The 22,968-nt window shown below is 44.6% G+C and overlaps 1 protein-coding gene and 1 long non-coding RNA gene across 2 annotated transcripts; one reads left to right on the forward strand and one right to left on the reverse strand.

The window, feature by feature from the left end:
• The first annotated feature begins 93 nt into the window (after positions 1–93).
• LOC124209523 lies at positions 94–12,844 on the forward strand. The gene is made up of 3 exons (XR_006880938.1): positions 94–289; positions 537–591; positions 12,698–12,844. It is a non-coding gene; the product is annotated as an uncharacterized LOC124209523 (long non-coding RNA).
• On the reverse strand, positions 3,506–22,387 carry LOC124209522 (5-hydroxytryptamine receptor-like). Its single transcript, XM_046607542.1, has 6 exons — positions 21,814–22,387; positions 9,950–10,363; positions 7,517–7,650; positions 6,385–6,494; positions 5,720–5,783; positions 3,506–5,635 (listed from the first exon to the last, which is right to left on the reverse strand). Exons 2-6 carry the CDS (start codon positions 10,314–10,316, stop codon positions 4,652–4,654), a joined length of 1,659 nt encoding a protein of 552 aa, XP_046463498.1. The 5' UTR covers positions 10,317–10,363; positions 21,814–22,387; the 3' UTR covers positions 3,506–4,651.
• Positions 22,388–22,968: the final 581 nt, after the last annotated feature.

Here is a 22,968-nt window from a genome sequence, read left to right on the forward strand (position 1 = left end):
AATAACGAGATAAATAGAAAAAGTCATTCAAACGTTTAATTTGACAACGTTCAAGTGCAGACGAATTGACCATTCGCATGTTGAAAAGTTTTTGACTGTCATATCGATTTTCGCGCCCGATGCTAATCTTTTTTTAATGGGCGACGATTACAACTCTGCTCAATTGGTCGTTGGCAAGTGCTCAACATTTTATATACCACGAAAACCTGTTTACGAAGGGCTTTGATTAACTATTTGACGAGTCAACTGCTGTCTCCTGGAGAATTAACGATTCAGTGGATGCCACCAGGTAATGTGCAAATTAGTCTTACCCTTTATATAGAACGTGGCAGATAGGAAAACATGATAAACTACAGTGAAACTTAATTGTTACATTTACAAAGTTCATATTTAATGTCTGATTGACAGAGCACTCTACTTGATGCAACTTGTCAAGCTGATTTATTTGTATTGAGCACTTGCAAATATCATCGTAAATTCAAGAGATGATGTGGCAGGTTTCGTATCATGACTTATTTTGATTGTCTCTCACTTAGGATTGGCATTACATCCATGACAATGAAGCTGTGACTGCAACCAGGACTACAAACGGTAAGCTCAGTTACCATATCAATCTCAGAATGTCTATATATACCTACATGTGCTACCATGCTGCTAGCATCACACATAAATATCTAAGTCACATTATTTTTGACTCTTGGTCGTCCACTCGAGAGTCCCTAGGCGTGTGTACTCGCTATATTGGAAACAAGAAACCGATAGACAACGATGACAATAAGCTTTCAAACTCTCGTGCTATGTTTGGGTATTTTTTCTCCTTCCAACTGGAAGCTACTTGAGCAAACCCCCTGGTCCCCCTCAAGGAAAATTCCTGTGAAACAACTACATCAAAATTTCTGTTTCACTAGAGTTTCCATCATCTTGTTATATTGGCAATTCCTCCTTTTGTTCTCTCTCTTTTTTTAAGCCTTAAAGCGATTCGATCGATTGAAAAAAAAAGTGTTTTGTTTCTTTTTTTTCATCCAATTTTCTTTTATTAATCAGCTAGACTCGAGGGAGAATATTTTATATATTTCCAGCTCTTTGAATGATGAAAAATGGCTCTCCTCCCTTCCACTGTCAAATTCCTGGAATAATTCTCCGTTCGCTTGTTATCGCAAACGGATGAATTCGGCAAACATGTTGTTATTATCTTCTAGTTTGAGTTAACACAACTCCCTAGAGAAATTCTTGACGTACGTCACATGTTGAAGTGATTCCGTGACTGCCAATGGACATTGTGCAGAAACTTATTGTAGCGAGTGGCATTCGATCGATTCGTAGACCACATGACCTATCTTCTGAGCACTGCCTCTTGCCGTTCGTTCGTTTCTTTTCTCGGCGTGTACATCAGTGCTGTATATATATAGTTGCGCTCTAATCCGGTATATACAATAGTAGTAGTAGTGTATAGTAAAGGTCCTTATTGATCCGCCGAATGAAAAAAGAGGAGCTGATTTCTTTTTCTTTACTTTTTCCGGTTGTTCCGTGACGGATTGCATCGACTTTGTAGCAGCAAGGATCCCATGTGAAAGTGATAATTCAGTTATTCTGTCTCCATAGTCAAACAGGGTGAGCCACGTGCCTTTCCGCCAGAGATGTGGGCCCTGACTGACGGATGTTGCAGACGGGGAAAATCGGGATTTTTTTTATTTTTTTTTTATTTTGTGTTTTACACGACAAAAAAGACATTCAATGCCCGTTGCCAGGCACAAATCGCGACGCCGTGGATTGAATACGATTCGAACGCACCGCACACACACACCCTCTATTACGTTAGACTTGTCGTTTTTCTTTTTTGGTCCTACCCTCTTTTTTGTTTCACGCTAAACTAGTCGCTCCATAGTAACACCGTCGCTCGCCGTCATCGCCGCCGTTTATTTTTGATACTCTTCAATGTCTCCGTTCAAATTCTCTTTCTAAACGAGTATTTCCCGTTGTTTTTCTTGGAAAACGATTTTTTGATGCGCTCCCGACACGACACTCGGTCACGCCAATCATATATTTCGCCGCCGGCCAAATGCCGCCCGTCTCCACCCAATTTTCCCGATAATAATAATTGAACGTGAGCAATAGCTTTCACCGCCATCTGTCGGCTGCACAAACAAGCGCTTCGGAGACGCACATAATTATGTAGCGTGAACACTTTTTCCAAGAAACTGACGATGATCTGTTGAGGGCGTGTGGCGACAGAAGGGGAATGTGTGTCCAGGACGCAGAAAACGTAATCATTTTCCGCCGTCGGCCCTTCTTCCCCCACCCATCACTAAAATCGTGTCTGTGTCGAATTTGCGCGACCAATCCGAGCGGCAAAAAGATTTTCTTCCGACGAAAACATTTTTTTGGGGATAATGACCTTCTTGTGGGTCTGGGCTGTCTATTTATTATTATTTTTTTATTTAAAGAAGGATGAGCGCGCCTACTTCCGGCCGGATGAACCGCCAGCGGCCGCCTCAATGTTTTGTTGCTTTTTTTTTTCGGTGTCCAAGATTCCGTTTGCTTTTTTTTCTTTTGGCGGAGGATATTTATGTTTTTGATGTGAACCCGACTGAATAATGAAGACGGAAGAGAAAAGCTCCATCCGATTTCTAATAAGAGGCAAAACAAAAATTCTGAAAGGAAAAGGATAATAACCTAAAGTTCCGGGGTCGTTTTGATGACGGCAGCAGATGTCAGAAATCAATGTGCGAAAAATGGCAATAAATTGCAGAGAAAATGAGATGGAAACGTTTCTCCCATCTTTTTTTTATGGACATAATCAATCAATCAATTGGGTGCCCATAGAATATCTCCCCCCGGGCCAGCTCTAGCGGAGATTTGTGTGGTGAGACTCGGTCACGGCATGTTCATTACTACTCGTTTGTGACCGAGGACTAACACGGCCGTCTAGGCAGCACTCACTTTCTGAAAGGCACCAATAGATTTGTTTTTCATTCATGGCTGGTGACAAAAAACGTAATAATAGAATCCGGAACCAATGGGCGACACGACTCTTCTTTTCTGGGTGGACTGATTGACCTTGGCGACGTAATCACATTTCTTTCCGGAAAAGCAAGCAAAATAAAATGAAAAGGATTGCAGACGGCAGTTGTTTATTGTCCCGGTTCCAATTCGTCGTTTATAATGTGCGATGAATATATTGCTAGGCTTGTTTTCACGTATTGATTTATTCGATGATCCTTTATTGTGTGTGCGTGATACACCCGTTCTATCGAGGACTGGCAGTCTGGCCGCTAGATGGTGGCTCATCCTGAATATGTTGTGCAGTCCTTCCCCACACGATAGGAGAGGCCTTAAATTAATTGAATTGCCGAGCGAATGAATTGGGAGCTCCAAAACAGCATCAGGTGTACAGAATTCAATTACGAAAGGCATTCCATCCGGTTTTTCTTTTTTTTTATACCGATTCCACGCCAATAAAATGTTATTAGATTGGCTCCCGCCGGTTGCAGATTTATTATTGGAAAAACAAATAAACAACATGGAAACAATTTGATTAGTGAACCGCGAATAGAATTTTTTTTTTCTCTCTTTTTCTCTCGTTTTGTTTCGCAACGCCATTTCATTGAAACAGACGGTCGCCCCCGCGATGGGATTTGGATTTATTTGTTATGACATAAATTCGAATTTTTATTTACAACATTTTGGCCACCGAAACGGAAACACGCCAAAAAATGGAAAGAGATCAAAACAGAACAAATAAAAGGTATAGCAATAATCCAAACACGCAAACATTAACATACACACAACAAATCGTGTTATACATTCACCGTCCGTGACAACAGCACAACAACATGTGTATCACGCACGCACCGCGCTCCTCTTTCCCTACAATCTCTTCCCCCTTTTTTTATTTAACTTTTTTTGTTCTATTTGCCCCGGCGTCGAATAAAAACTTTTTGCAAAAGTTTTTCAAATTGATTTATGCGTATATACATAATTTTGTCGTAATAATTCGTGAGTCGTGGGTGTTCCGCTAGTGACAGGTGGACCGTGATATATAGTAAGGGGAGGAGGTTATTTATGATTTTTTTTTTTCCTTTTTGAAATTTTTTATGCTTGGCATTTGAGGTTTAATCATTTTTCTTTTTTATATAAAACTTTTTCAACCCTTTTCCATGTTTGGTTGTATGATATAAATCGGATTAAAAGATGAATTGTCTTAAATAAAAGAAATTCACCGTTGCATACTGGAAATGTTTCGCCGAACACTCCGCCGCTGGGCTGAGGGGTTCATAACTTTTTCATAAGAGAAGCAAAGGTTAAGTGATGCAAGGGAACCATTGAATGATGATGACATATCAAAAAGGATTTCTGAAAAACAACAAAAGGTCAATTGTTTTTTGGGTTTTTTTTTTTTATTCGATTAGATAAATAGAATAGATTTGATGTTAGAATTTATTATGTAACACGTAATATGGCGCAACCCGTCTATCTAAATGCGTAAATGTTTATGTTGGAAATTCTTTTTTCTCTACATCAATATTTATACAGTAACAAACATTCACACTCACACAAATTGTACATCCAGCACACTGGGGATTTTATTTTATTTTTTTCGTGTTGTTTTCTGGGTATGGGGTGTGTTTTGGTGGTGAAATTTGTTTTGTATTCAACGAAGTTTCCGTGGTCGATACGCCGAAGTTCCGTTGACGGCCGCCTTGCCGCAAAGTAGCCGCTTGAAGGCTTGCCGGAATTCCGGGCTGAAGATGGTGTAGATGATGGGGTTGAGCGTTGAATTGAAATAGCCGAGCCAGAGGAAGACGGACAGCATTGTCTCATCAAAGACCCAGTCGGGTCTCAAAGGCATCAGCAGGGCGCAGACGAAAAACGGCAGCCAACAGACAACGAAGGCGCCCGTGATGATGGCCAGCGTCTTGGCCGCTTTGCGCTCACGTTTCGCTTCCAGCGTCTCTCTTTTCTTCCGCACTGCATTCTCGGTCGTTCTGGCCGTCGCCGCCGGACCCGCCGACGGTGTTTTGATAATGACGGGACTGCTGCTCAGAGCCACGGTCGAACCGTTGAGCGGCGACTGCCGGTTGGCGGCGGCCGCCACGGCCGCGTTGCTCTCCGGCGTGATGGGCATTGCGGCGTTGACGTCGGGAATTTCGATGGTGAAGGCCGTCGTCTGCTGATTGGGTGTGTGCTGCCCACCGTCGTCTGCGGTGGCGATGGCCATGGCGTCGTCGGAGCTGGTCCTAGCAGGTGGCTCGTCTTCTTTGATGTGTTCCGATTCTTCGGCCGACGATGAGGCGCCAGCTGCCGGGCACTTGAACCAGCGGCGCATCATTTTTCGATTGTCGTTGGCGTCGTGATTGAGGTGGCCGTGGTGGTCCAGCTGCTGCTCCTGCTGATGGTTCTGATTGGGACGTTTGCGTATCCTTCGCCTGGCCGTCTGGAAGATCTTCCAATAAACGATGAGAATGACGGCCAAAGGGACGTAGAATGTGGCGCAAGTGGCAAAGATTTGATAGGAAACGTCTTGACTGATGAGGCAGCGCTGCTGGATGTTGACTCGGTCCAGGAATTCGGCGTCTTTCCAACCGAACAGCGGCGCAACGGACACAATCAGCGCAACAGCCCAGACGAGGAAAATCTTCATCCATAACATCAAAAAGGGATAAAAGGTTGTTAGCAAAGAAGCATCGATGATGATGCAACGGAATCATTTTGGCTTTACCATCGTCCCGATGCGGCTGACATTGCGATTGTGGATGTAGTCCAGATTAGTCACGGCCCAGTATCTTTTTAATCAAAGAGTAATAAGTTAGCAAACAGCAAGGCAGGCAACAGATAGAAGGGGGGATAACTGTCAGAGTCTCAATCGAATCGGATGCCCCAAAATAGTTCAAAGGAAAATCCCAACCCCGTATAATAACCGATTTAGTTGAGACGTCTTGTTATGTGCGTGTACAGGCTCTAGATGTAGTTCTCTACACATCAACTCGGAAATTGCTTGCCGATAGTGAGCAGGTTGCGTCACTACCCGACCGTGTAATTCGGCATCCCACCGAGTAGAAATCGGACTAGCTCTTTTCTCTTTGAAGTAAGAAATATACTATACTACTGGATGTAGCAAATAGTTATTTAATCAGCTACTTCAAATGGCTTTTGGGGATATGTTTTATTTTCGATACGGCAATCTATTGAATCAAAGGCAATCGAATCCGATATACTACCAACTTGTTTTTTTCCTTTTCGGATTGCTATTCTGATTCACTTTTCTTGTTCCACTTGAGACAAATGACGTAATAGTTGATTGCCTGGAATACTCTCTGAAATTGGGGGGATGTGTGTGGGGTGACGGGGGGATCGATTGTGTATAGGGTACAGTTCTTTCATTACCTGTCGGTTGCTATGGCCACCAAGTGAAGAATGGATGCCGTGCAGCAGAGGACATCTGAAGAGGTCCACATGTCACACAGTTCGGGTCCTAGGATCCATCTCTGGCTGATCTGTTTTTTGTTTTTTTTTTTTTTGCCCACCAAAAATAGGTACATTCATGCATCATAGATTAGATTAGAAACGTAAATAATAATGTCATACGACATTCAATGGCAACAGGAAGAAGGATAGCACTTTCCCATCGTCTGATGCCGATCCACTTTATCCCCTTGTGTGCCTGGCACGCATTGTTGCGTTGCCACGCAACAACCGAAAATATTCACGTTCAGCCTCCTCTCACGTAATCTTAAGAGGCTTTCCCATTTTTAATGCCATTCCTCGTGTTATATGTTATTTAAAAGGCGAGTAAAGGCCCACAAGTGTGTCTCTTTCGTGCATTGAGAGAGAGAGAGAGTTGGCAGCAGCAGCAGCGCTACTGGTTGTAGTTGCAACACTCGACAACACAACACAAAAGAAGAGCTGAACGAGCGATCTCGACAGGGAGGAAATTTTTCTCTTTTTTTTCTTTTGCGTCGTTATTAAGCCGGAAGGAAGTCCCTGGGCCTCCGTTTATTGGAGCGTAGCTGGGAGGTGGGTTTTTGGAAGCCTGGCTATATTATATAGCATACTTTATTGTTCATATGGATCTGCTGACGTCCAAAGAATATCGCATTTAAAAAAAAATAAGACTTGTATTGCATAGTATATCAGGCTCTCTGTTGACTGGCGGCTATACATGTTCGCTACCGCCGGCAAGCGATGAGGATTAGTGTAGGCAATTAACGAGATCCTCCGCACACACGGCCGTCGGCCCGTGTTAATTGAAGCGACAAGAGTTATTAAAAATATAAACTGCGAGCGGCCAAACTCTCCGTTTTGCACGAGCCCTTTTGTGTAGTCGAGTCTAGACTGTTTCCGGATTTTACTCATTCAGAAAGTTTTTTTTTTTTTCCGGAACTGCGGATAACGAACCCTTTTGAATGGAATGAATAATTTCAGTTGGTTGTGCTGCAAAGTTGTCGTGGGCTAAATATAAACCCAGCCAACCCGTAACTTGTCGAAATAATGAGCCCATTATTATGAAAATGTTTACCTCGTAGACGGCTCCCAGGGGCATGACCAGACAGGCGACTAGCAGATCGGCCACTGCCAGCGAAACTATGAGGTAATTCGCCACGGAATGTAGATGCCTCTCTAGCAGGATGGCCGCAATCACGAACACGTTACCTGTCAAGAGGGAGAGAAATGGGGATTAATCGAATGTCTCCGTTTGTTTGGCCAATTGGTCTCCCATCCACCAGAAAAGTTGTAAGACGATCGGTGGCGGCTATAAAAAGATGGGAAACTTAATAAGCTGCCATCGAGACTCTGCATTGCCGTGGCAACAAGTGTCGGATGTCATCGCCCCAAGTTTGCGACTCCCTCGCAGACCCCTATAGTTACACGGAAGGCCCAGCAGCCGAACTTGTTTGCTTCCGTCCCTTCTCGCTCCCGCTCTGTTCCAACTTTTGGCTATAGGAAAGTTGACTGAGATCGCAGCACCGGGGGTCGAGTGTAGATCTCTCGACGACGTTCACGTCATTTGATACTGTATTGACCTGTCTCCATTTTCTCTCTCTCTCTCTCTCTCGACAGAGACACACCGCATACACACACTCGACTTGGGCTCTGATCGTCTGTCCGTGATGGCCAACGTTACAAACACTCTAGGCACGAGCCCCCCAAAAAAGAGAGTGTCGATCCTTGTAAAATGTCACTTGTCTGATGGATATTATTTTCCCAGGGCCCCAGGACACTTGTCAGAAATGCAAGTACAAACGGGTCGGCCTTTTATGCGCATGAAAAATTCAATTTGACGGAATGCCTTCCGCATCTCGAAGCGTAAGGGGGGAGCAGCGTAGATTTCTTTCCAGCTCTCTCTGTGTGTGTGTGTATCTTTATCGATTTGTTATTTATATCCGCCCCGATCAGATGCTATGCAGACACTTATCTCTCTCCGTCTCGATTCTTTGCTTGGTTTCATTCTACTGTTGATATCTACTTTTTGACCGATGCCCTCGCGTATGCTCCACTGGCGTAATCTTTCAAGGGGGAAAAAAGAAAAGGAGATTCGATTTTTTTTGGGGTGATTTCTGCTGCATCTCAGACTTTTGTCCAACTTTGTACTCGATCCAAAGGCCACGACTTTCTGCTGGCGAAAGTTACTGGGGCGCGTAGGAAAAGTTGTTCTTCTACTCACCTCATCAGTTCTCGTTCAGATTTTTATGACCAAGTTTTCCCCCTCTTTCAGAGTCATTGACCGATGATGAACTTTTACGAGTCGGCCGGAATCCTTGACGAGCTCTCTTCATCGATGAGTAGCCATCAGATTTGGGCACATCAAAGGTGAAAGGGCCCGTCAAAGTGGGGGTTTTGCCAGAGAAAACAAGACAAATCATTTTGCCTTGTGCCTACGCCCAAACTTTGATCAAAAGGGCCTTCATGGCTGCTGCTGCGCCTATATGTCTATTCACTTGGGTTTTGTAAGTGAAGGTGCCGACTTGCGTTTGACGTGCGCAGTTTGGGCATTTCTGTCGATTAGGAATCGGCCAAAGTTGAACGGCCAACAGCAGCAGCAGCAGGGGGTTGTATGTATAAACTCGCACTTCCTTTAACGGGGCTTGTCAATCTCGAACGCGTGATTTATGTATAATGTTCGTTCAAACCCTATCCAAGTTTCGGCAGACGTATTTATAGCAATGTACACTAGTACTAGACGAACTCTGGAGACCCAACGAGTGTGTAATGGAAAACGTGCATAATAGACGGCTCCCGACAGTTTTCCATCTGCTGATGACATATACGCACAAGAGAAAGTGTACACTGCTGTAATCTAAAGGCTTTCAGAGTTTCGAGAGGGGGGCGAGGGAGGCCTGAGATTTTGTTTTCTCTTTTGTTTCCTTTTTGGCTATTACTCAGCCAGCAGAGAGCTGCTGATGGCGAATTCTTGTTTGGATGGAAATGTGTAGTATGTTTTGGGAAAACATTTGCAGGAGGGCGGGCAGCAGCTATTACATTAAGCATTCATCATTTAGGACCAAATGTCGTCGTCGTACTTTCCCTATTCTTGGCTCTTTCAATTTTCAAGCTTGAGGGGGCACTTGTCTTGTTCTCCTCCGTCGCAGCTGCACATCACTTGACTCGGGCACGTTCTTCATCATCAGATGTGTGTGGGTTTCACGTTGATGACAATTGAGCCAAATGCGGAGGGAGAAAAGGGAAGGATCGCAATAATCTAACCAGGGGAGAGCTAACCACATCTCATTCACGGCTTCACGAATCGGACGATATGCCACGACCCAACTGTTGGGTGCTGCTATCGCAGTATACGGTACTAATGATAATACAACTCGTCCCCTTTTCCTTGTCCCGGCTCTCCCTCCCGACATGAGACGACATAACCCTATCGATCGGTGGCCAGCACCAACCAACAACCCGTGATCGATTTGCCTGCGTTTTGAAGCGTGAGCGTGATTGTATTATTTACCGACGATTGTGGCCAGTATGAGCACTCCCAAGATGGCCGAAGTCAAGCTGGTGAATATCAAATTGTCTTCGGGTCGCTGTGGGTTTGTCGAGTTGATCCAATAATCGCTGGCGTTGCCGCTGTTGTTGTTGTTGTTGTCGTCGTCGGCGCCGGACACCTCCAGGAAAATATTACCGGCCACACTGCAGTTATTCCATTCACAACAAGCGGCGGCGGCGGCAGCAGCTGCTGGCGTGCTGTTGTTGTTGCAATAGTGCAATAAGTAGTTGTAGTATGATGAAGCGTCCACTGGCCACGAAGATAAGTTGAGGTATTGCGGTGGCTCCTGTCCGGCCGCCGCTAATGATCGGCTTTGATTCCCCGCCATCTTTGCAGAAATTGTTTCCGATGGCCCCCGCTGATTTATTTATGTTCCTGGACAAGGCAGAAAAAAAAGAGAAGGAGACATGTTAGAAGTTGACAATGGGATGCGTGTACATATGCACTGGTAGTATATCGACCCATACGTTGCGTCTAACAATAGGATCAAACGACGGAAGCGGAATCGAAAAAGAGTTGGTATTCCCAATGCGCGTGTAATAGACCAACCCGAATATGGATGATGAATGTGTCCATGTTATTCAGTTGGACATTTTCCTGTAATAGCAGAAGCAGCAGTAGAGCCAAGCGGATAACTAATAGCCGGCAGCTCTCTCTGCGAATCAATAATCCTAATGGTCTCCTATCGAAAGTAATTTCATTTCCCTGTGTATTTTTTTTCTCTCTTTTCTTACTTGGGATTTGTTTGGAGTCGACTTTATTCTTATTTCTGTGGATATGCCAATTGAATGATGATGGCGGGGTAAAACATAAGAAAATGGGATCCGAGTTGCGTAATGAAATTGTCGCTTCTCTTTTCAATCTCGTCGCCGTTTTGCTAATAATAAATTCAGCACAACGAGTAAACCGATTACGCGTATTCGGGAAAATTGGAAATTGAATTGTGTCTCAGATTCGATTCCTCCCTCTCTAATCTCATTCGTTTTTCTACGCGGTTACCTTTTTCATTATAGCCTACTTCAAAATGCTTTGATTTTATTACTGAGAATGGGAGCGACGTTAATCTTGATTCAGGTGTCTGGTTCACATCGTTTCTCTCCCGACGCATGCACAGCAACGGTAGCACTGCGCTTATTGCTCGGCTGTTAAAATTGGAATTGCTTTAGATGAAGAAGAAGCGGCCAATCGAATTGGCATTCAATAAAATGAGTGTGCCGGTGTGTTAGACCGGATTGGATAGGGTGGTAACATATAGCAGCAACAGCAGCAGTGAGTCGGCCTCCATACAGGTTGATGGGTGCGGCGCATTTTGCGGGCGATGAAATCAAATTTTCCCGGGCTGGTATCTCATTATACCTGGCGGCCTTTTCTGATGAAAATACTTCCGCCATGGGTGATGGAGTCTGCCGGCGGAAGGAAATGATTGGGCCCTGCCCTCTCTCACCTTCTCTTTTTTTTCTTTTTCTCGGAATCGAAATGAAATGGAGTTTTATCTTCTCTCAAAATATGCTCATCTGATCTACAACATTTGCCAGAGCACTCTGGCTCCCGTATTATTAGTGTAGAGTACATTTCCGTGTGCTCAGTTATTAGGTTAGCCATCTAATCGGATGGAAGAGTGAGAGGCTGCCGTTGACTTCCAGACATTCGCTCCTCATCCTTGGATGCGCGTTTTTCCTTTTTTCTTGCCCGTCTTCTTTTATGGATGCGACCGTCAGCGTGACAGGGTACGTCATGGATCATTCACCCAAAAATTGTGGAGAGTCATCCTTCCTTTTCACTTTGATTTTCTTTTTTTTTTTTCCATCTTCGCATTACGACGGGGCTTAAAATGTTTTGTAAATATTTTGACCCCCTCCTACTCGTTGGGATGGAAGAGGAGGAGGACGTTGTTATTGTTATGACGCGGCCGTGTATTTGCATGTAAATATGGAGGGTGAACGGATGGTCGTAATATGGGTCCCGCACGTAGTGCCATAAAGGCCGCTGTGTACAAGAGCGGCGGCAGCAGCAGCCCCATGCAGATTTATTGGACTGGCGGGTAGGGTCTCTGCTACTGGTTGACTGGCTGTGAATTGTTAAGGAACGTGGAATTATTAATATCACGAAATGGGTTATAAGCGCATTCAGGCGCCAGCGTCAATGCCCTTTATACACACGCAGTGCTGCAATTCCAAGAATGCAGCCAGCCAAAATCTGCCTGGGTTCGGTTGATTCCGAAATGAAAATTTGATCCGATTGTCTTTTCTGCTACACAAACATTGCGCCCCTTGAAAAAGTGAGAGAAAAAAAAAAGAGGAACGGGGGGCAATTTGGGGGCGTTTAATTGGAAGAATTTCGGGTCATCGTTTACTCGGTTACGGTTAGAAGCCATTAGTACATGACATTGAAACGTCATGGCTAAATCAGGAATGCCGAGGCATTATTTTCAGGGTCAGGGACGGTACGCGGTTAATTAAAATCTAACCACTTGGAGAATCCAAAAGTTGAATTTGTTATGTAATGGGAAACAATTTATGTAACGATACCCCAATTATTTTTCCTATTTTTTGTTACTTGACTCTTCCTTTTAATTTACAACTAGTTGGGGCACTGGGTATGCACTTCCAACTTTTTCTCGCTGCCATTTAACATAACCTTTGTGAATTTTTCATCTTGTCAACTGACGCTTTCGAAACGCTAAACTTCTCTTTGAAATTTGTTTGACAGGTCAGTCGTCTGGTGTGAACGGAGTGTGGGAGTGCCAATCAACTTGGTGAATATCTGCAACTAGTTTACCATTTCGGTAAGTCGGGATTTTGCTTGCTTATTCATTGGCCCGTCACTCTTCTTCCATCCTCCGTAAACCCCGTTTAAACGCCCACATCGGAAGTAGATTCCAACTGTTTCCGGTTTCCCATTTTAAACCGCGATTGAATTGCACCTGCGTGTGCCCGGTTATGCTGTCAATTACTGTCGCTGGGCTCTGCGCTTCCACATTTCCAAAGCTCCGCTTCTTTAAACAATTCAGCAGCTTTTGATTTGATTGTGAATCATTCCCGGCCGTCGTGTACTACAACACCGTCTGCAAACTTGTGTTGCTACACTATGTATAGGTTAGTGTAATAGCATCATCATAGAGAGATGGAGAGGGACAACAGTAGACTTAGGAGGCATTAAATTCCGTTGCTTGAGGACGTTGCAAGGTATTAGTCTTGTAGTCCGGCAAATCGGCTTAAATGCTATATTTATATGTTATACAAGTTTTTCCGGTTTAGGTTTATCGAGCGTGTGTCTAGTTCCTGGTTTCTCAATGTATACTGGCCGCCGCCGCAATGATGTACAGGAATAAAAAATGAAGGGGGAAATCCTCGCTGTGATGAATTAGACCCGCGCGTTCCGGGTTATAACTTTTTATCCCAATGAAACTTGCCACTCCAATTGATTTGAAACATTTCGAATCACCCACCAAAACTTTGCTGCTGCTGCCTGTTTTTTTATTTTTTTTATTTCGAGTTTTAAATTCAATTTATTCGTGGCAACTTTCCTACCCCCGTTTTTCCGTGACTGTCAGCGAAGATCTTTTTTGATTGTTACTACCCGTCACCGAGATGTAGACACACGGCGTCTCTCATTTCCGGTCGCATTTCTGGTGAAATCAAATTGAGAGAGAGTCTCCGACGTCCGACTTGAGATGTGGACAACAATAACAACAAGGAGCGCGGGGGGATGGTCCGAAAATTGCGCTCAGCATTGGCATTGTGCCGTTTCCGGTATGATGAACTCGCAGAGTTTCTGCTGCACCAGAGAGAAAGAGAGAAGGGGGGGTTTGGTCCAGTCTCTCTTATACAGTCTATCCTTCATTCCGTTTTTCCGTCTATGTTTTATGTTTAGACGTAGCTACTATAACAAGAAAGACTCTCGACTTGTCCCTCTTGACTGACAGACGGGTGCTACAACTGGAGCGCCATATAAGTTGGCAATAAGATTCGGTCCCGAGTCGAGATAATATAGATAGGCTCCTCCGCCATGGATCGAAATTTGTTTCTCGTCGCTATTTTGTTTTGTAGCTGTCAATATTATACGACTGCGCTGGTGGCGGGTGGCCGGCAGTCTTGCGTCCGATAGCAATTCTATTAGCAATTGTGGCAAAGAGACGAACGCCATTCCAGTATTGCTTGCCGTCGCCGGAAGCTGCTGGGCGACGACTTGTCCTTGTTTTTCACATCGGGGGGACGCTGCCTCAATGTCTGTCTGTTTACTCGGCTGGAATCGGTCGGTAGACGAGACAATACGACATTCATTACAAGTCTGTATGGAGTATGCGGACTCGGCTGGCGCTCTGCGCGATCGCAGTGCAATTCAATTATGTACAGCTCATCCCAATCATTCTCTCTCTCGCTGGCTCTTTGAGCCATGCACAACACACACACACACTCGCGCTCCTAGCTCCTTCTTCCGACTCAAGTGCTTTTTTTAATATATTTTCTCTTCTTCTACTTCCAGCGGCAGCTCTTTGTGCCAGTCTTTCGTTCCGTGTTGTTGATGTCCTCCTCGATCTCTTTTAGCCTCTCCCCACTCTTCTTTTCTTTTCTTAGCTGCGCCGTCCATCTCCTTTTAGAGTCGGCACAGCCACCAACAACTACCACCACCACCACCACACATACACACAGACGATGAGTTATTGATATTTATCTATGGACCTTTACTGATGTTGCAGTATCTACTGCAGTCCAGCGCATCAGCTCCATAAATATATCCGTTTTCCTTCTTGCCCGTCTCATTTTCCCTCCTTTTTATAAGAATTCGGCCGATATTGGTCTCTGTCTGAACATTCGGCACTCTTTACTTGTTGTCCACTTCGATGGCAATTTGCTTGGCATCTATCGTCGCCCTACTGCCCTTTCACAATGCGGTGAAATGGCCCACATTTATTGTTTGTATCGAGATGGGAAAGATGCGCGCCGACGTCTGTGTGGGGGAGTTCGTGCGGCCATGTGAAATTCCGCTCTGCTTATCCGTGCGTGATCGCGATCCGACATTCCATCGATTTCTATCAAAGGACTTTTGTCAAAAAATTTCCAGGAGTGAAATTGGAATTTTTGGAATTTCTTCTCGTTTTGTTTCTTTTCATTTTTCTTCACTTGGAAGTTGTTTTTCTTTTCTTCTTTTCTCTTCTTCTTCGTTTTCCGTGGCTTTTGATTCGACTTCCAAGGATCTTCCGTTTGAGTTTTCCGGATGCAAATCGACAGAAGGCGCCCGTCCGTGTAGACGGACGGAGATCGTCGAGTCGATTGCGCCGCCATTTTTAATTGAAGCTTATTACTAATGGCATTGGGAAATGAAGACGGGGAGGGAAAAGGACGAACCCGACCGACTTTAGCGAGGAGGAACGGCAAAAGTGGATCGCGTCACGAGTGGATCATTAGAGGGAACCAATTTCAGGATGACGAATGGCGTCCCTCTCCCTGCCCGGAGGATAGCGAATCTTACCCTGCTGCTATGAAATCTGTGGATTGTGGAACCAACAAGAAAATGGGGAAGAAAAGTTTTAATTTTTTTGACTGGGAAGTTTTGCAGCTCTTAATTTACCCTCGTTTTTCAATAATCAGCATTATTAAGACTCGCGCAATTTTATGTACGGCCATTGAATTAACAAAGTTTCTGCAGTAAGTAGTTGCCACTAAAGTCCCCCCACTTCATCTTGTATCCCTTTAGATAATATATCCAGTCAGTTTTAATGATCATTTCTTATGCGCACATACGTGCTCAGCTCTCTCTATAAGACACCCCCCCTCCCCCGGGATTCTCGAATTTTATTTGTAAAGAAATGGGGGGGGGGCGGGAGAAAGTTCTTTCACGTTGAACATGGATAATATTTGTTTGTTGAACAGCGAGAGAGACAAATGGAAAATGAATAAAGGCGCTGCAGCATCCGTTAAGAAAGCGGGCGGAGGATTTTGAATATCATATAAATATGTAGGAACAACATCACACACACTGGAGACAAAGAAAGAGGGATAAATAAGAGCATCCATTATTTGTGATCAAAAGTTTGTTTGTTTTGGCTCCGCTCTGTCGCTCCTATTTTTCTTTCTTTCTTTCTGAAAAGTAGTTTTGACTTTGTTTCTGCTATCCCGTATCGCCTATAATTAAAATGCAGTTTCGAGAGCTTCGCTAGATGCCAAGAAGAGGGATAGAACGGGTAAAAAAAAACGGGTCCCGGCTTTTTGCTAGCGGGAGTTGCGCTCACGACAGGCTAAAGTCGATGGGAATAATGAACTTTGCGCTCCTATTTAGCAGCATCAATCGAAGGACGAGAGAGAAGGAGCTGTAAATGAATGACGTTAATGTGTTCTCAACTTTTGGACGCTGCTGCAGCTGCTTCGTGCATTTGCGCTGACAAAAGCGGATTCCGCTCCAAAACTGAAATGCAGCCCGGACAACTCCGGTGCTGGGAGGGATTTTATTTTTCATCCCTCCATCCTTCCTGTTCAATCTGTTTCTTCTTCTTTTTTTTTTAGCCAGCACCGTGTGTTTTATAGCCACATCAAAAGATGTTGATGATGTCCTGACGTCGCCATCGTCCGTGGTCTGATGGGTTTCCGGACCTTACGAGTCCCTTTCCATCTCCCCCCCTCGGTTGCTCATCGTCGATGCAAATCTGATGAAGGGACGGACCATCTCTTGGACTTGTCATTCGTCTCTATATGTCGAGTCTGATTTATTCCTTCATCAGATTTCGTCTTTCTAGTCAAAACAGTTCACCGTAGAAGGAGGGAGAAAAAAAAAACACTGTTTATTATGTGTGTACTCTTTTTTTTCTATTTTGGCTCCTGTGTAGGATCATATCGCGTGGGGGTTCCTTTTCTTTTTTTTCTTCTCCCTGATGTGACACACACACACTGTGCTCGCTCGGATGATTTTGATAAGAGCACCAAAAAGACCATGTCAACCCTACCCCGGTTCTGGTCAATACATCTCGAAACTTTTCTTTCCGATAAATTTCATTTTCTTGGCCCTTTTTATTTCTCCATTTTTCTTTTTTGGCTGGAAGCACAAGAGCAGTAGCCCCACGGTTTTCCTTATTTTTTTCCCTTTCTTTTGGCCGATAAAATAGAAACGAGAGCGCACCCCAGACACAGCCTGTTCGTGTCAGGTGGTATATATCATCACGCTCAGTTGGGTTCTTTTCACTCCCTCCTCTTCTATAGACTCCCTTGATGCTGTTGTCTGGGTGTTTCCCTTCTTATCCCGTCACGAAACGCGCAGGGGAAAGAAGAAGAAGAAAAAAAAAAGTCTGCGCAAAAACCACAGGCCAACAAATAGTTCCGCGTCTTCTTCTATTCTACTCTCTGGTCCGTGTGCCAGGAGAAGAGGCAGCAGCAGCAGCAGCAGCAGCTCGTCAAAGGAGATTTGAGCTTTTTATTGATTCGACCCGATGTTTTTATACGACCGGTGCCCTACATATTCCCAAGTCGGGGGAGAGAGAGAGAGAGAGAGAGGGAAATTCACGGACATGGGGACGTATAAAATGTATTCCGGTTGAATGGGGAGTGGGCCAGCCGTTTCGTCGAGTGTCTGTCCATGTGTAAAGGGAAACAAATTTGGCAGAAAACAGGAGAAAGACGAGAGGCCATTTCGCTCAGTTGCTGTCGAACCGCACGACGGTTCTTTTCTCTTTTCTCAAATTTATTTTCGATCCCAAGAGCTCTGCTCTGCTCGGCTCCTGTCCTCCTCGGATGTCTACTCGACCCGACTGTGCCGGCCAAGATTTCAGAGTCAAACCATCTGCGAATAATGGCCGAAATAGAAAAGATTCTTTTTCGGCCAATATTTAACTTTCATTCCGGCAGGAAAAAAGGGAATAAGCCCAACAGCTGTTTTGATATTTGCCCAGTAATCAAAACGATGTTTTTAATCGAGGACCAATTGCGAGAGAGAGAGAGTTAGAGAAAAGATGCGTCATCACCGGCACTCCTGGCTGTGATCGCATCATCCCAAATCCATTTGCTTTCGCGTGTGCGAGTCAATATAAACAAGATTTCAGAGTGAGATGGAGAAAAGTGGCGTCTGCCAGCGTCTCTTTTCTCCTCGCCTTTGATATCAAATAATAGGATTTCCGTCCTCCTCCCTTTCATTTTAGGTGGGCGGAATTATTCTGTTTGACTTTGTCAAATATAGTGTATTATAGATATATCTTTTGCAACTGGGCTTTCATCCTTTATTCATCCAACACTCTTTTTTTTTTATTTTTCGCCTTCCTCCTCTCGACTAACACAACAAACAAACGGCTGGGCGTTTGGAGGTAAAAGAAAAAAGGGAGATAAACGAGACACGAGTGTCGAGCGGATGAAATCAATCGGCGGATGCCGGTGGAGAGAAAGGTCGGCACGGTACAGGATGGAGAGGGAGGAGGATGTTTGCGCTTGCTTGCCGGATCAATACACCGTGAAAAAAAAAAAAAAAGGGAAAGTGACGAGAAAATGTGCGTGTCTGTGTGGCTGGGCCCTTATAGTTTCTGTGAAAAAAAAAATCTAAAGAAAAGTCTGTTGGTGTGAGCGTGTGCGTGTTCATTATATTATAAGGCAACTCCACTCGAGCAGCACTTTTGATTCTCCCTTTAAAAAAAAAATAAAAAAAATAGCATAGCGGGGAAAATCATAAAAAAGTTGAAGAGAAGAATAGCATAATTCAAAAAAATTATTATTATTCCCGCTTAGAAAAAGCCCGTGAAGAAGAGAATTGTGAGATGGAGAGAGAGAGAGAAGGCCAATAACAAACTTTTTCCCTTCCATTAAGAGATTATTTGACTTGAGAGAGTGATAGCTAGGATCTAAATTTCAAAAGAGAATTTTCAAACATAGCCCACTTGATGATGGAGACAGGCACACCTTTACAGGAGCGACCGGTTGGATGACGTCATCCAAATCGAAACGATAACAGAAAAGGATGCTGCCACTCTTCTTCTATTTTATTTCTTCTTCGCCTTCTTCCTTCCCCCATCTCTCTCTCGACTCGACTTCTTGACAAAAGATTGGCCCACTCGAGCTCCTGGCAGCTCCTGGTAGTTCCTCCTTGTCTCTTGTCACACGCATACACGGCCCATCTGTCAATGGTGTGGCAGTGGCGGTGATGCGCATCTTCCCCCAACTAAAAAAGGAAAAAGAAGTCTCGGTGGATGGCGAACGATATCGCCAGCTGCGACCAAGAGCGAGAGAATTGATTGATCAAGAAGCAAATGAAAACTTGGGAGGAAACATGTGGTTCAATATTGATGACGACTCGAATCTCAAACGAGAGAGGAAACTTTTTTTTGGCTGAAAGGTTTTTTCTTCTTCAAAGCCTCGGGTGCGAAAAACCTTGACGAAACCTTTTTTTGAGAATGCTAGACAACCAGTGAAGGAGGCAGGAAGACATGCCTATTGCCCGTACGTGTTAACATCCCATTTGATAGATAAGATATAGTAGACGTTTGTATATACAGTGCGCGCTGACTGTCGGCGTGATTGGTTCTCTCGGCTGCAGCAGCAGCAGCAGCAGCAACACAATGCTGCCTTGATTTGGCCCATTTTCCTTTGGAGAAACAGATGCAGTCAGACTGGGATATTTTCTCCCCTTTTTTGGCTTGCCTCCTACACTTGTTATCAATCTCTATTTTTCCCCGGAAAGAGGAAGAAGAAGGAAGGAATTTCTTTTCCATATCTAACGTCTTTTTCTTTTCATTTTTTCTTTTTTTATTTATTTCTCGTTTGCTCGCTCACTTCATTCTCCGGCGTGTTTATTGATTTCATTGTAGGGTGGAGTGGGGGGAGGGAGGGAGAGGCTTAGAAACCTCATTGTCGATTGTGTTTTGTGTGTATCGGACGGTTATTATTATTTGGGGTATCTGAGAATTATTGGGGACTGGGGGGGATCTCGTTAAGAGACTGGCAACAAAAGGAGTCGAACACACAGAGATCGTATCGGTGACGATGTAATCGAATATTATAACCCCACCCAAAAAATAGGAGAATAAGGAAAAGGGCTTCGATATCAGATGGGATGTTTCTTCTTTTTTTAAAAAATATTATCTGCTTGCAAAGTTATCGATCTCGTTCGTTTCTTTTTACGCTGACATTTGCACTGTCGTATTAGAGAAGTGAAGGCAAACCCTCGTGACCGGAAAAAAAGTGCTAAAGTCGGTTCCGGATGGGGGAGGGGAGATAATAAGAAGAGCAGAAGAACTATAGACGAGTGAAATGATAATGAGGAGACATGCAGATATCAAGACGTTTGACACATTCCAACTCTCCACGACGTCACGTCATCAATTTCTGTCTGGCATATAGTACTAACGAAGGGACCTACTAAGCAGATGATAAATAATGAGTCGTCGTCGTAATAAGCGAGGCAAAATGAGATGGGATATATAGACAGTTTGGAGGAAAACCAGAAGTCGAACAAAAAGGGAGGCTAAAAAAAGGAAAGAATCGGAGATGCCAAGAAACAATGGCGACTTTATTTACTAGCAAAAGGCAGGGCTACATACAGCGTCTATCTAGAGTATATAAATAATCCGATCCAACTGGAAACGATTGTTGAAGCAGCAGTTAGTTATTTCTTTCTCTCTCTTTATTCTCGCTTCCTCGATTGTTCCCCCGCTCCTTGCAGGATCCTCAGCCGGGCGCGCGTTTCAAGACAATTGCCCGTCGAGAATCTTGAGAGGAGCCGGGGGCACACACACACCATTTTGCGCACACCGTTTATATCTAACTCTGGTGGTACTATCCGAGATGGGGTCGACCCAAAAAAATAAGGAGAAACGAAGGAGTTGATCTTTTTCTTCTTTCGCTTTTGCTCAACACTCCTTTGCACATACAGTGAGTATGGCTCCTAACCTATAACCCCAGCTGCGCGTCGCCCATCAGGCCGTCATCCATATATACACTTACCGAGATTGCCTCTTCTCTCTTTCAAACCCCGTTCGTCTCTTCTCTCTCTTTTTCTTTTTTCGCTTTCTCGCTCTCTATCTCTGTGTGCGTGTTGGAGCTGTTGTGATTCGTGGGCTCCCATAGTTGCTACTGCTGTGTGTGTACAACACACAGCTCGATCCTTGGCTCCTTGTTGATATTCTACCAGAGTTTCGGCAGTTTGAGTCGTTTCTTTTATACGTTTGTCGCCCTACCCCGGCTGCCATGGTGCGTGGGTGTCATTTCAAACGCCAAACCTCCCCCCATCGTGCGAGTCGCTCTTTTTTTCTTTTTTCGCCAGTGATGTAATAAAAAAAACCCGTTGCTGCCTTCTTTTCTTGTAAATGTTTTGTTGCCGCTCTCTTGTTCAACATCTATTCTCTTCTCTTCCGCCATTTACTTTGGACGCCCTGGCGAAAAAAAGGAGAAAAAGAGAGAGAGAGCTCGTGCCACGCACTCCAAGATAAGTCAACAACTGGCAATTGTCATGCGACCCCCATCATATCATTGTTGTTTTCCCTTTCCTCCCTCCTCCCCCATGTATATAGCCTTGCAGGCTCGTTCACTGCTGCTCTGCCTCTTTTGTGGGTTGTCTCGACACTTTGGAATGCGACGTGAGTCCCGCACTTTTTTTCTTCTTCTTTTCTCTATGCAACCGCCGGGACTTGCTCTATACTCCACCACCCAGCAGCTGACTTGTCTTCCGCACTCAAACAATATAAAACTTAACGAGCCAAGTCGTTTTAGCCCTGCTGCTGTGGCACCCTCGCCAACTAACCCTAAGACGTACGTTACTGTAGTGTCTTTCGATCGGCGCTATATGCTGGGCGAACGTGTCAGAAAGAATAAGCGGTTTTCAGGCTGGTGTGTTTGTCTATGACCAACAAAACTTACCGTTCGGGGTTGGCTCGAGTTGCCCTTTTTTTTGGATCTTTCTCCGTCACAGTGTTTGTTGTGTCTGCCCGTCTCGTTTCCCTTTTTTAGTGTGTTGGCTCCTCCGTTCGTCGGATTTGAAGAGGCAAGGGATTTTTGGTTCTCCCACCAGACACGACTATTCGAGTTCTTGTTCACACTTTGACTGGAGGGGATCTATTGAATGTCGTCAGTACACAAGGATCACTAAAACTTCCGGTCCCGATGAATTACAGGCCATGGCGCTGGAGGCAACTTTTTATTTAAACTTTTTTGAAACGTGACGGAAACAAACTGCACAAAAAAGGAGGTCCCGAAATAAAAAAGAATGGACGAGTGTCAAAGCCGCGGCCCTTAAAGAATTTGAAAAAGGGTTCAACAGAAATGTGTCGGTGGGGAAATGGGGAATGGATCGAATATAGATACGGAAGAGGCGGATGTCGGATGGGAGAGCTTGGGATTCCGTCGACAGACTGAGACGACTGTCGAGCAGTTTGCCGAGCTCAAGCATCCGCCTCGGAACAGGTATCATGGGTATCAAGTGCTCTGCTGCTGCTCTGTCTGGGCCGCCCCATCTCTTTCCCAGCGATCGCAGCATTTGACCTGCGCAGCAATTCCGGGCCCCATTTTTCCTGCGTCGTCCCTTTTTCTTTAGACATCGCAATGATTATCACACGCCTTTTTCCTACCCACTTTTCTCTTGTACGCTGGATTTCGCACTTTTTTTTTTCAAACAACCAAAAAGTGTACAAGGCCTTTTGATGTTTCGTTGCATTTTCGTGTTTTTTTCTTCCGGCGCCAATACGTCCATCAAAGACACGCAGCACGCGTTATTCGTTGTCGATGTGACGACCGAGAACACTTTGTTCGCCCGCAAGTAGAGTATCGGGGGAAGAAATGACCTGTCGACCCTCTCTTCTATTCTTCTTTCTTTCCCTCTTAAAGTGGTTGACGACAGCTGATTATCCCGAATCAGGTTCTTTTTGTGTGTGTGTGTGTGTGTGTCCCTGGTGGAACGAAACGAACGGAAAATATAGCGGGTGCTGGGGGGAAGCGTATCTTTTGTCGAGAGACCCTCTCTCGTAAATGAACGGCCATTGTGAGTCTAACAGGTCGGCCGTTTGATCGATTTGACTC

Source organism: Daphnia pulex, chromosome 12 (genome assembly GCF_021134715.1).
Source record: "Daphnia pulex isolate KAP4 chromosome 12, ASM2113471v1".
NCBI lineage: Eukaryota > Metazoa > Arthropoda > Branchiopoda > Diplostraca > Daphniidae > Daphnia > Daphnia pulex.